Below are 12,764 nucleotides of genomic sequence, written 5' to 3'. Positions count from 1 at the left end.
CAGCCACAGAGATTGTCTCTCTCTCTCTCTTTGTGTGTGTGTGTGTGTGTGTGTGTGTGTGTGTAAAAGAAGAGCCTAAAGTCACACACAGTTAGAATTTTGGGCAAAAACTGAAAGCCACGATTGACCACGATTCTCTTGTGGGCAAAGAGAGGCATAGCTATTAGTGGGAAAGGCCCTATATGCTTTACACTGAAAGTCAGTAGGGGGGGGCAGCTTCATTTTAGAGTAGAGCTGCCAATAAAGACTTGAGTTGGGGTCATTCCCCTTTATCCAAGCAGCAGACCTACTTGGTAAGAAAAAAAATGCTGATAAATATGGCCATCTTTAATTCCACACAGTTACATCTTGCTTCTGCTGGTATTAAGGAATTTGTAAGAGAGTTGTGATGTGCTTCTCCCACCCATATCACCAGGGCAGCATCACAAACCAAATAAGTGTCCATACACTTTAACACCAGCCTTCCCCCAAGACCTGGCGCCCTCCAAGCATCTTGGGCTGCAATTCCCATCAGCACAGCCAATGCTCAAAGATGACAGGAATTCTACTCCAACATCACCTGCAGGGCACCAGCTTGGAGAAGGCTGCTTTAGATGCTGCTGAAGAACTTGCCCTTATCTGCTGCAATGTTGCAGTGTAAACAACAACATTCTGTTAAGCCAAGCAATAGGTTTTGTGCCAAGGTCACTGGTGGTTCAAATTCTGGAAGGTGGTACTCTTTTAAGTTTTGGCAGTGTGAGGTTCTGTGCTGTTATGTTATTAATTACAGTGGTACCTCACAAGACGAACTTAATTCATTCCGCGACTCAATTTGTTTTGCGAGTCACCCATAGAATCGCAAGACGCATTTGTCTTGCAGGGCATTCGTCTTGCAAGGTACCACTGTATATGTTTCTTTACTACATTCATATCCTGCCTTTCCTCCAAGTGGCTGACAGCTATGTGCATAATGCTTAATTCTCCCGCTGTATCCTGTGTCTTATCACTACAACAACCCTGAGAGGTAGGTTCAGTTGAGAGCGACTGGCCTCAGGGTCACCGGATGAGCTTCATGGTCAAGTACAGATCTGACCCTGGTTGTCCCTGGTCCTAGCTGAGCACTAACTATAGCGGGTAGACATACGTACGGTAGGGGAAGCCTGGCTGCAAGCATGAGTCAAGCAGAGAGCAGGAGCCAGCCCAGAAACCAGGGAGATCCTCCGCCAACCTCCCCATCTCTTTTTATCAAGTCACTGGCTGACAGGTCTTCAGCCATGCCTTCTCTAACTTCTAGTCAGTCAGAACTTGGAACAAAGATTACAACGGCTGAAGCAAGTGAAGCAAGCTATCATCTCCTTTTTGAGTGTCCCTGAGAATCTGCACTCAAACATTTGCTGTGGTATAAGCTGATCCATTCTAAACTGGTTTTGTGTAGCTTTACAAGAAAGTCCATAGGTGTGCACCATAAAATAATACAGAGCTAGATTATGATGCAGCAAGCTACAGCAATGGGAAACGGTAGTTATTTAAGGAACCAGCAGCCATCAAAGTAAATTCATGACCTAGAGACATAGCCCTGTGCTTCTGTAGTTTTCTTAGAAAGCTACTTAGAAGCCATTCCAATTCATAGGGACAGTGAATTGGGGCCTCCTTCACTGCCAGTATGCAGTTTGACCACATTATTTGGTGTCACTTTTGCTCCAATACCTTCCAAGCCTAATATTTAGTCACTGCCCTGATTCACATGCCTGCCTTGCAGCACCACAGAAACTGAACACCTCTTAGGTCACCGAGAGCTATATCTGATCCTACATACTCTGCCAGATTCCATTCGTTTCCAGCACAGGTTCCTTAGACACAGATTCAAGGAGCCTCCCTCCCTCTCTCTCTGCCTCCCTCCTCTGCCGGCCTTATACTTCTCCTGTTTTATTCCCTTCCATTCCAAACATGGCACCCACAAAACCCACAAGCCCCATGCAGCTATTCTCAGAAATGTTCAGTTTAATTAACTCACAGTCACCATCACACAGAATTTTCCTATGACACTGATGCTGTCCCTCAAAGCCATCCTGCCCTGGTTGCTTCCACTGATTTCAAGCTCATTAGTCTGCCCTCTATGTAGTTGGCAAACGCTGACGGGCCGCAGTTTGCTGCAACCCAACAGCTGTCTGGGTACTTAAAATCTTAGGCGAGCACATTATATGATGGTTTCGGATGCCATGGCAACTGAGTGACAGATATTTACTTTCCCTGGAATCGCCCCAGTTTTTACGCTCCTATCCCAACTTGCACATTCACCCAGGGTGGACTCAGGCAACCTTCCTGAGGTTTACTTTGCAATCAGAGATTCACACGGAACAGTCGCACGGAAAACTTCTTATACACCATGCTAAATCCAACACGTCACTATTTGGGGAGAAGGGGGCAAGAAAAGCTGGAATAATATTTTCAGCAAGGACTGCGCTGCTGCCACCCTCTGATTTTCTATCTATCCCTCCTCCATCCAGGGGCACAGCAGACAGGTCAGGTCCATGCTTCTTGCTGCCATAGGCAATCTGTCATTTTACCCAATGTCTTGTTGTATGCACAACAGTTAAATGATAAATAACACGTTAAATGTTCGGGAGTTGCTTGGGAGAATATATTCTTATTTTCATTCTTAAATATCTGTCACATCTTTATTCCCCTCTCCCCTTTACAACGGTCTGAGATGTGGTTCAATAATATTTGGGACAGAGCTAGTTCAGAACTAAGTGGGCTTAGAAGAATTGCTAATGGAGTTATAAAGGAAAATGCTTTGGATGAAACCTGGTCTCCCTTCTTTTTATACAAAAGGGAAGAAGAAAGGAAGGCTCTCCCACCAGCCTCACAAACCTATATGTACTGCCAATGTTTTAAGAATGCATGAAATGATATTTGCCTGGCACCTGCTTCATAGAATACAGGTAGGTGATTTTAAAACTATTTTATTTTCTCACGTTTGGCTGGATTTTTGAGTTGCTTTGTGACTGCTTTGTTACAATATGTATTGCTTTGTGCTGCATCGTCTGTTTTATTGAATTCATATGTAGCCATTTTTAAAAAACAAAAACAAAAAACAAAACCAATTGTCTGTTGAAGCTGCTTACTTTAGCAAAAAAAAGTAGCTTTCCACACCTCATAACCTATAAACAAAACACGTACTGAGATCTGTTTAAAAAAAAAAAAGAGCACACGCCAAGTTACTAAAATCCCTCACCTCCACAACACAGCCCATCTCTTCAACTCCACCACAAAGCCCAGGCAATTGCCTATGCAAGAGAAGGTGACTCAATATGGAAAGGATGTCCATTACTGCTGCACAGGATCTTTCCCAAACATCCACACATTCTTCCCTTATTCACAGCTCTACTGGTTTCCAGTTTTCCCTTTGCTCAGACTGAATTATGAATTAAATTAAAGGGATCCTTTAATGCCAACCCTCGTTCTTCACTGTTCCCAAGGCTATACATGGATTCTACCGATTTCCCTTTGTACCGTTGTCACTGGTGTCCATGAAGACTCCCATTTAATTTTAGACTGCGATACCCTTCAGGCTATCTCTCTTATACCCCTGCTCTGCATTGCTGCAATATGGCTAAGACACCATCCTTTTCTGAACAAGGGTGGCTGACACCCAGCCCAGTTCAGGTAGCCGAGCCAGTCCCTGACCCCTCAAGCAATTTTCTTCTCTATCCCCCATCCTAACAAGACCATAGTGATTTTGGTGACAACAGCACCGAAAGAAAAAAGGGGAGGGAGGTTAAAATAGCCACGACACTATACCAGCACCCAGATGGAGATGCAAATCACCACCATCAAATTGATCAGCTGGTTAGTGGAAAGATGGCAAAAAGCCCTTTACTTAGCTAGTGTACCGGGGGGGGGGGATGTGGCCCCAGAGATCTGGCCATGGTTTAATGTGGCCCACAGGCCAAAAAGGGCTAGTCACCCCTGGTTTAGATTCAGTCACCCAAAGTTACACTTAAAATACCAAGGTATTAATGAGAATTACTTGCTATTTCCACTATCACTCGGCACATCCTGAGCTACAGTGGTGCCTCGCTAGATGAATTTAATTCGTTCCACAGGTCTTTTCTTATAAAGAAAAATTCATCTAGCGAATCCCATAGGAATGCATTGAATTTTTTTTTGCCCATAGGAACGCATTAATTGAATTCCAATGGGAAACCGCGATTCGCTAGATGAATTTTTCATAAAACAAATTCGTCTAGCGAGGCAACCTCCGTTAGAAAAAAACTTTCGTTCAGCAGAAATTTCGTTAAGCAGGGCATTCGTTAAGCGAAGCACCACTGTATTCCCTTTCCCACTTTTACAAATATCTCTGTGAGCAAGTTATGTTGGAGAAAGCAGGAAAGGGAATGCAACACAGCACTACTATCCAGTTGCACACTGAGATGCCAAGGCTCCAGTCCTAACCCTGCTTACCTGGGAGGTAAGCCCCACTGAATTCAGTAGTACTTACTTCTGAGTAGATATGGTTAGGTTTGCCCTGTAAATCATCATTTCATAAGCATTTCAGAGTACCAGTGGGAGAGGTTCAACAATATTCCTGTTTTGCAATAGGAGACCGAGACAGAGCATTTGCATCAAATTCAGCCCACAGTGGTTCCTCTGCCACAAGAGCACCAGATCCAGAATTCTGGTCCAAGTCCCCCATCTTCTTCTAACACCTGCATGGATTCATTTCAGTAATAACAACTTAGCATTTATAATAGCACTTTTATTGAGTATTCACAGGGCTTCACATGCGATCTGTGAGGAATTCTTACAGAAACCTTGTTAAGTACAGCTTTATTATTCCCATGTTGCTGATGTGAGACTTGAAGCAGGGAGAAGAGCAGTTAGCCTAAGGCCACTAAGTTCAATGGGGGCTTCCTGGCTTCGAGCCATTAAGCCAGTTCTTAAGACCAGGGTGGGGATGGGGGGGGGCGGGGAGCTCAAGTCAGGCAACTTCCATTGCAAAAGGAGCCAAGGCTATAACTGCTGGAGCTGCTTAAAAACCTGGAGAAAATCCAAATGCCTAAATGGAAGCAGTGCAGTTGCAGAACACTTGCGGGGCAACTGCAAAGAGAATAGAAACGGTATTTTACAAAAGGCAAAGCCTTCTGCGGAAGATGAAGGCTGCGGCACGTCTTTAGTTACACTAAAACCTGAAGTGTGTGCCTGCTTCTCATCCAGAATGTTCTCATCTCTTGAAATTAACTCGGATCAAGGCTGGCAATATATACTCTGACTTTAACTGAAAACATGCTTGCCACACATAGCTGATTACTGGACAATACAAATAACAGTTTGCCATAAATGACAGTGGAAGAAGGCTGCATAATTTCTAGCATCTGATTAATATGGTTGCACCAATGTATCTACCCTACGAGGAACAGGCAGCAGATCCTGGATCGATGGTCAAATGTTACAGAACATTTAGGTGCCAGGCAAAAACCTTCCTCTTCTCCCAGGCCTCTAATTAAACAATCAATGGCCTTTTAAATGGGATGGGGAAGGTAATTGTTTTGTTTGTTATTATGTTATGTATTTTTGTGTGATCCTCAAATGAAGGGTGATAAAGAAATGCAATAAATAAGAATAAATAAGAATAAGAATAATACCACCATTTATAAAGGCATAACACAAGATCTATTTCACCTGTTATATTTTCCAGGGAGATTTATTGGAATGTTTTAGTGCAAGTCCTTTGCTGTTATGGTCTACGGCTACGGACAAGTTTGTTAAATCATTTGGAAGATATAATATGCATGCTTCACGGTGACTCGTTGAGCCCTTCATGCACAACATGATACAGACTTCTTGACATAGAAATAAGTCTCCATGCTTAAATATATATTTTAAAAGATGCACCACAATGCTGAATTATATCCATTAGATCTGGGAAAAACAAAAAGCTCATCGCTTTCAACACCATTAAGATTAGTACCCTTATAAAATTAATTTTCCACAAAAGACTATGTATAAACCTAGATTCCTTCAGAGGAGCTTCTCTTTTTGCTGCCAACAGGGAGGACTGCTTCAATTGTTTGTTTGTTTGTTTGTTAAATGCACGGGTGTTTTACTTCATGCTACCTTGCCTAGGTGCAGTTCTTGAGAGCACATATTGAATTGCATGTGCCAACTCCATAAATACTTTCAACCCAACCTATACATACCTACTCAGAAGTAGGTCCCTCTTTGTTCAGTGGCAATTAGTTGCAAGACAAATGTCTCAATTCCTATGTAGTGCAGAATAACCACAAAAACAGCACTAACTCTGTAACAGGGATGGCTTCCATACGGGTAAGTTCTGTTTCACTAACCTATTAAGATATATTTGAGAATGCCAACAAGCATATAGAGGTGATCCAGTTGACAGGGTGTACTTGGACTTTCAGAATAAGTACAACGAAGACGACACCAAGGTAAGCTTCGCAGTCAGAGAATAAGAGGAATTGTCATTTGTGGATCAAGAACAGGTTAAGCAACAGGAAGCAGAAAGTAGGAATAAATGAATAGTTCTCCCAATTGAGAGATGTAGAAAGTGGAATCCCCCAAGGATCGGTATTAGGTCCCGTGTTTTTCAATTCGTAAGTATATCTAAAACTAGGGATGAGCAGTGAAGTGGCCAGGTTTGCCGGTGATACTAAATTGTTCAGGGTGGTTAAAACAAAAAGGGATTACAAGGAGCTCCAAAAGAATATATCCAAACTGAGGGAACGGTGAGTGGCAAATGCAGTTCAATGCAAACAAGAGCAAAGAGATGCACATCAGGGCGAAAAGTCTTGTATTATGCACATGTAACGTTCATGGGGTCTGAACTAGCAGTGACTGACCGGGAATGAGAACTTGGGGGTCACAGTGGACAGCTCAATGAATGTCAAACCAGTGTGTTTGGTAGGTGTGAAAAAGACAAATTCCACGCTAGGGGTGAACAGGAAAGAACTGAAAATAAAATTGCCGGTACCACAATGCCATTATACAAATCTATGGCGCAAATGCACCTGGAATGTGGTGCACAGATCTGGTTGCCTCATCACAGAAAGGATATCAGAGAGTTGGAAAAGGATCAGAAAATGGCAACCCAAATGAGGAAAGTTCACGACATTTGGGGTTTTTTTAAGCTTTGAGAAGAGGGGACACGATAGAAGTGTATAAACTATTATGCATGGGGCATGGAGAAAAAGAGGGCAGAGGAAAGCTTTTATCCCCTTCTCGTAACACTAGAAGTAAAGGGCATCCAATGAAGTTGAATGTTAAGAGAAGACTTGGGGCAGACAAAATAAAATACTTCTTCACATAGTTAAACGATGGAATTCACATCCCACCAACTTGGATGGCTTTAAAAGAAGATTCGACAAATTCATGGGTGATAAGGTTTTCAGTGACTACTACTGCATCTCAGACATCCCTACATCCAACCTAAGAGGAAATATGCTTCTGAATACCAGCTGCCGGAAACCGCTGGAAGAGGGAGTGTTCAGGCTGTGCTTCAGGCAATGAGGATAGCCCAGGGGTCAGCAAACTTTTTCAGCACGGGGCCGGTCCACTGTCCCTCAGACCTTGTGGGGGGGCCGGACTATATTTTGGAAAAAAATATGAACGAATTCCTATGCCCCACAAATAACCCAGAGATGCATTTTAAATAAAGGGACACATTCTACTCATGTAAAAACATGCTGATTCCCAGATCGTCCGCGGGCCAGATTTAGAAGGCGATTGGGCCGCATCCGGCCCCCGGGCCTTAGTTTGGGGATCCCTGGGATAGCCATTGCAATAACAAGTTGGTCAGTGGCCTGATCCAACAGGTTCGTCTTATGTTCAACGCGCTATTGGTGCAGTACTAGTGCAATACTATAGGTGCCAATCCAAAGTAAAAGACCTAATTCCAGATCTAATTTGCTATCAAATCTGAAAAAACACACACACAAAAAAAAACCCTAAATTTAAACAATGACACAAAGAAGGGCCAGAAGCTGGCGCTTTTCACACGATGCAAATGAAGTTTTAATGATCCATTCCATGTCACGGAGCTGCAGGACAACTTGATCAAAAACAGCGTTCATGCACTCACCTCTGGCCGACAGCTTCTTGGTATTGATTATCTTTGCAGCATACTCCTGGGATGATGTTTTTTTCACACATCTCCGGACCACTGAAAAAGCTCCCCTGGAACAAAAAAGAAAGGCTGAACCTGTGAAACTGGTTTAAACATGAAGTCCAAATCAATAATTATAAACTGAAGGCAAACCAAAAACTCATTGTTGACATCAAAGTATTTAGCCAAAGTCCTTACAGAGTTGCTACAAGTATTTTAAAAGAATTGAAAACACAGCACTTCAAGAATTCCAAATGAAGAGGAAGAACAGAGGAGCATGAAAGGATGACTAGGGTGGGTGCAAGAAGATTTGGTTCCCACAGAGAGTATAGCTTTGATTATGAAGTTATTTTGCAGGAGCTCATTACATCACCTAGACACACGCCAGCATCATACATGTAAAATCTAAATAAAAATGGTAATCTGATACGCAGACAAGAGGAAGGACTTTACTAGTGTTTGCATTACCTCTTCTGTAGCGCAACTCTAATTAATACATATTTATCAACGCAAGTTCAGCAAGGTGTTTGTGGGGGGGGGGAAGAGAGAGGAAAAGGTGAGTAGGTGTGCTGGTAAGGAAAAGATGCCAATTCCCAGAAAAGAAGGGAGATGTGGCAACAGAGTCTGGAAAACAGCCTCCATTGAATGGTGACAGAGAGGACAGAGTAAGTGCAGGACAAAAGATGGGGGGGGAATCCACCAGAGCCTTTTCAAAGGGGGGAACGTTCCTCAGGTGCAGAAGGCAGCCTGCCTGCACCCTGAAACGAGAAACCAGCTAGAACAGCAGACAAGCACAAACACTCATGGAAACAAAGACCAACAGAAATGGCCTGGTCTGGGCAGGAAGGAGATACATTTCTTTTCCACCTATCCTCACCAACATCCATTTCTGTATGCAAGTCAGAAAGAAGCAAGGCCAGTAAGGAAGATGAGAAGTGGCTTAAAAGAGGTGGTGTGTGTGTGTGGAGATACAGCAGTACTCAGGGACTGGTGCAAGAAAGGAGGAGGACTCAAATGCAGCAGTACCTGGGGTGCATCTACCCCCAACGGCACACACAATGTATTCATCCCAACCAGAATATTGGGCAAATCTCCTGCAGAATACTGAAGGAAAGGAAAAACAAAAACAGTGTCTGTTTAAGATCAGTTCTGGAGTAATTTTTTTTTGGGGGGGGAGCACTGGCACAGGGAACCTCCCTTGATGCATGAGAAATGCAGCAATGTCCCTTGCAGAAATGAGGAGGGGGGGAAGGAAGAATCTTGGAAGTTGCAGGCTGCAGCAACAGCAACAGCAGGGAGGGTGGCATTCAGACGGAAAAGCAGTTCCTGGGTTAAAGCAGCAGTATCCAGCTCAGCAATAGGTGGAATCCCATATTTCTCGGGGCAGAAATAGCCCCGGAGCGTGCCCCCATCCTGTGGGGGGAAGCAGACCCTCTGGACTGCTTGCCCCGGCTTCATTCCCTCCCTCGAGCTACTTCCTCCAACTGCCTTGGCATAACATAGCGCGGAGCACATTTCCTCTCGGGCTCGCTTTTGCAAAGCCCGGAGACCAAGCGCCTCTGCTCTGGTTTAACGGAGCCGCAACACGACGGCCTACATGTGCGCGGATGGCACGGGCTATAAGGCTCCGTTCCAATAACAGGTAAGGGAAAGTCCGCATCGGAGAGGAAGGAGGGAGGGAGAGGCTCCGAGCAGAGAAGAGTTTGCTAGAAAGACTTCCTGAGTAGAAACTACAGTTAGTAGCACCAGAAGGGAGGGGAGGGAAAGGGAAGAGAAGCCCCCCAAGGGGGGGGGGTTCCAGGATCGGGATCTAGGCTCGACGGAGAAGGGGCGAGAGAGGATCCAAGGGGGAAGGCGGAGCAGCGCCCGGCCGCAATAACAGCCCGGCTGCCAGGAGCTGCGCCAAAGCGAGGAGGGAGGAGGAGAAAGACACCGGCGAGGAACGCCTGGGCTGCGTACTTGCCGAGCTCCTCGTACAGCTGGTATTCATCGGTGAAGCGGGTGCACGTTGCCGGGGAGGCCATGTTCGCGCTGCGGAAGGCGTTGCAGGCTCGGCGGGCAGGCACGCTCAGCGCCGCCGCCGCAGGGACATCGGACTGGGCGAGGCTCCGAGGGCTGCGCGGGCTGGGACGGTCGTCTCCTGCAGGAGTTGCTGCTCCTCTCTTCCTCCCTTGCTCTCACTACTTCGGCCTCCGTCTCCACCTTCTCGTCCTCCTCCTCCTCGCGGAGCTGGTGCCGGCGTGCCTCTCCGCCCAGCTGTGCGCTCCCGCCCGCTTCACTGCGCACAGTCACCGCTCCCCGCAGAAAGACGAGGAGGCGGAGGAGGCGGCGTCGGAGGCTGAGCGCGCCCAGCACCGCGAGATCTTCTTCCCTGGGAGGGAGTCGAGGAGGAGACGCCGCCGCCGCCTCCTTCCCTCGTCTCGTCGCCCTCCTTCCTTGCCTCCGCCTACCAGCCAGCCCTCCCTCCCCATAGGTGTGGCCGGAGGGAGCGCGGGCAGACTCGCCAGCAAGGGAGGAGCTGGGCGCGGGTTGCGCTTGCGTGAGGCGGCAGCGGTTGCTGCTGCTGCTGCTTCGCTTTCCTCCCAGGGAAGGAGCCCGCCTTCCCCAGTCTCGGCAGCCCAAAGTACTGCTTGCCTTCCGCCTCACAGACAGGAGGTAGAGATACAGTACGCTGGTCGCGCGCGGAGCTTCCTCGAATGGAAGCGCTATTCAGCTCGGCGAGCGTCGCTACCAAGTAAAGCGCAAGGCGGCAGCGCTTCTCTGAGGCGTGAGGCGACGGGCAGCCGCTTTTTCCTCAAGTCGCTTCGGAGGTTGGCGGATAGGAGTCTCTTCTATAGAGGCTCGTGGAATGGTCGAGTTGGAAGGGACCCTGAGGGTCCTCTAGTCTAGTCCAACCCCCTGCAATGCACCCATGACAGGTGGCCATCCAACCTCTGCTTAAAAACTTCCAGGCGAAAGTTCAGCTTTTTTTTTGGCCACCTCGCTCACCAGAACGTGGGGCAGGACACAATCTGACCCCCCCCATGGGAGCTTTAAAGAGAATTGGCGCCCCCCCCCTTTGCACTGGCAGGAGGGGCGCCGCTGTCTCCCGCCGTCTTTCTAAGCTATGCGCGCGCGCACGAGAGGCTGCGAACCGCAGCCTTGCCTCGCGCTGGTTCCCCGCGCCAATCCGGCGAGAGCAGACGGCTGCAGGCGCTTGGTGACTCTGGCTTTGCATATCCTGGACGGGATGCGCCTTGGTGAACGCGGGGGAGGGGGCAAGGGGGCGGGTCTCGTCGCCTGGAACGCCGTTGCCATGACAGGAAGGCTGTCCAAGCCGCTTCTCCGACAGAGCAGGGTCTGCAAACGGGGGAGCTGGTGGCACTCGAGCAGGTCAGGTGCAGAGGGCACCCGCGCAATTATTTTGAAACGAGTTCTGTATCTCGCGCAGGGGCAGTATCGTAGCCAATGAGGTTGATCATGGAACACGCACACATATGAAATAACCCTGCTCTGCAGCCAAAAGGGCTTTTGGTGTGGCTTTCTAATGGATGCAGAATGAAACCTAGTGCCGAAGCGCCACGATAATCCGACCCAGGAAAACAGCATTTAACCAATAACAGTCCGCGGCAAATTCAGCAACTGCAGAAAAGCAGCAGATGCCTTTTAGAAAGCCAGATCGGGTCTTAAGTAGCTTTTTGTGCAGAGCTTTCACCAGAAGTGGTAAACCGTTATTATTATTATTTATTGAATTTATATACCGCCCTATAACCGGAGGTCTCAGGGCGGTTCACAGAACAAAATCAAAATACAAAACCATAAAATAAATAATCGAAACCATTGTGTGGGATGTACAACCTCAGTGCCAAATATGAAGCAAGACCTGTCTGGTGCATTTTAAGATAGAAGCAGCAGTGGGAAGGTGGTGAGAATAAGAATTTAGGGCTGGGGAAGCAGTGTGGAAAGAAATGGTCATCGTCATCATCATGATAATATCCTTGAGTGAATCTAGAAAATGATTACACTAGAGTGAAAGGAGAGTAAAGTCAAGATAGAAGAAGAGATTAAAGAAATAATGAAATGTGTTTAAGTTAGTTGGTGGGTGTCCGTGTGGGGTAGGTATGTTGATATGTATAGTATAAAGATAAAGGGACCCCTGACCATTAGGTCCAGTCGTGACCGACTCGCATTATTGGCCGAGGGAGCCGGCGTATAGCTTCCAGGTCATGTGGCCAGCATGATAAAGCCGCTTCTGGCAAACCAGAGCAGCACATGGAAACCCCGTTTACCTTCCCGCTATAGCGGTTCCTATTTTATCTACTTGCATTTTGATGTGTTTTCGAACTGCTAGGTTGGCAGGAGATGGGACCAAGCAACGGGAGCTCACCCCGTCACAGGGATTCGAACCACCGACCTTCTGATCAGCAAGCCCTAGGCTCAGTGGTTTAGCCCACAGCGCCACCTGGGTCCCTATGTATAGTATAGGCAGGTATTATATAGAGTAATGGTCCATGGGGTCACGAAGAGTCGGACACGACTAAACGACTAAACAACAATGTAGGTATGTTTTATGCTATGAATATAAGGTACCAGTAGTGTGTTGTGTATGTGTATGTATTTTGTGTAAATATAAATGTATGTGTTTTATATGTTAATAATGATAAAAAATAATAATAAAAAG

The 12,764-nt window shown here is 46.6% G+C and overlaps 1 protein-coding gene across 32 annotated transcripts in view; it reads right to left on the bottom strand.

The window, feature by feature from the left end:
* CAMK2G (calcium/calmodulin dependent protein kinase II gamma) overlaps positions 1 to 10,492 on the bottom strand; it is a 157,800-nt gene extending 147,308 nt beyond the window's left edge. For 9 of the 32 annotated variants that reach the window (XM_035138195.2, XM_035138194.2, XM_035138202.2 and 6 more), the window contains exons 1-2: positions 10,064 to 10,488; positions 8,081 to 8,175 (exon numbers count right to left, since the gene is read on the bottom strand). In XM_035138195.2, coding sequence (XP_034994086.1) covers positions 8,081 to 8,175; positions 10,064 to 10,128 — 160 coding nt within the window. In that variant the 5' untranslated portion in view covers positions 10,129 to 10,488. Of the gene's footprint in view, positions 1 to 8,080; positions 8,176 to 10,063 lie in introns of all 32 variants that reach the window. The other 23 variants (XM_035138193.2, XM_035138192.2, XM_060275063.1 and 20 more) reach the window with 8 other exon arrangements.
* Positions 10,493 to 12,764: the final 2,272 nt, after the last annotated feature.

Source organism: Zootoca vivipara, chromosome 5 (genome assembly GCF_963506605.1).
Source record: "Zootoca vivipara chromosome 5, rZooViv1.1, whole genome shotgun sequence".
Taxonomy (NCBI): Eukaryota; Metazoa; Chordata; class Lepidosauria; order Squamata; family Lacertidae; genus Zootoca; species Zootoca vivipara.
Note: the sequence above shows the minus strand (reverse complement) of the source record. Positions and strands in the feature narration are given on the sequence as shown.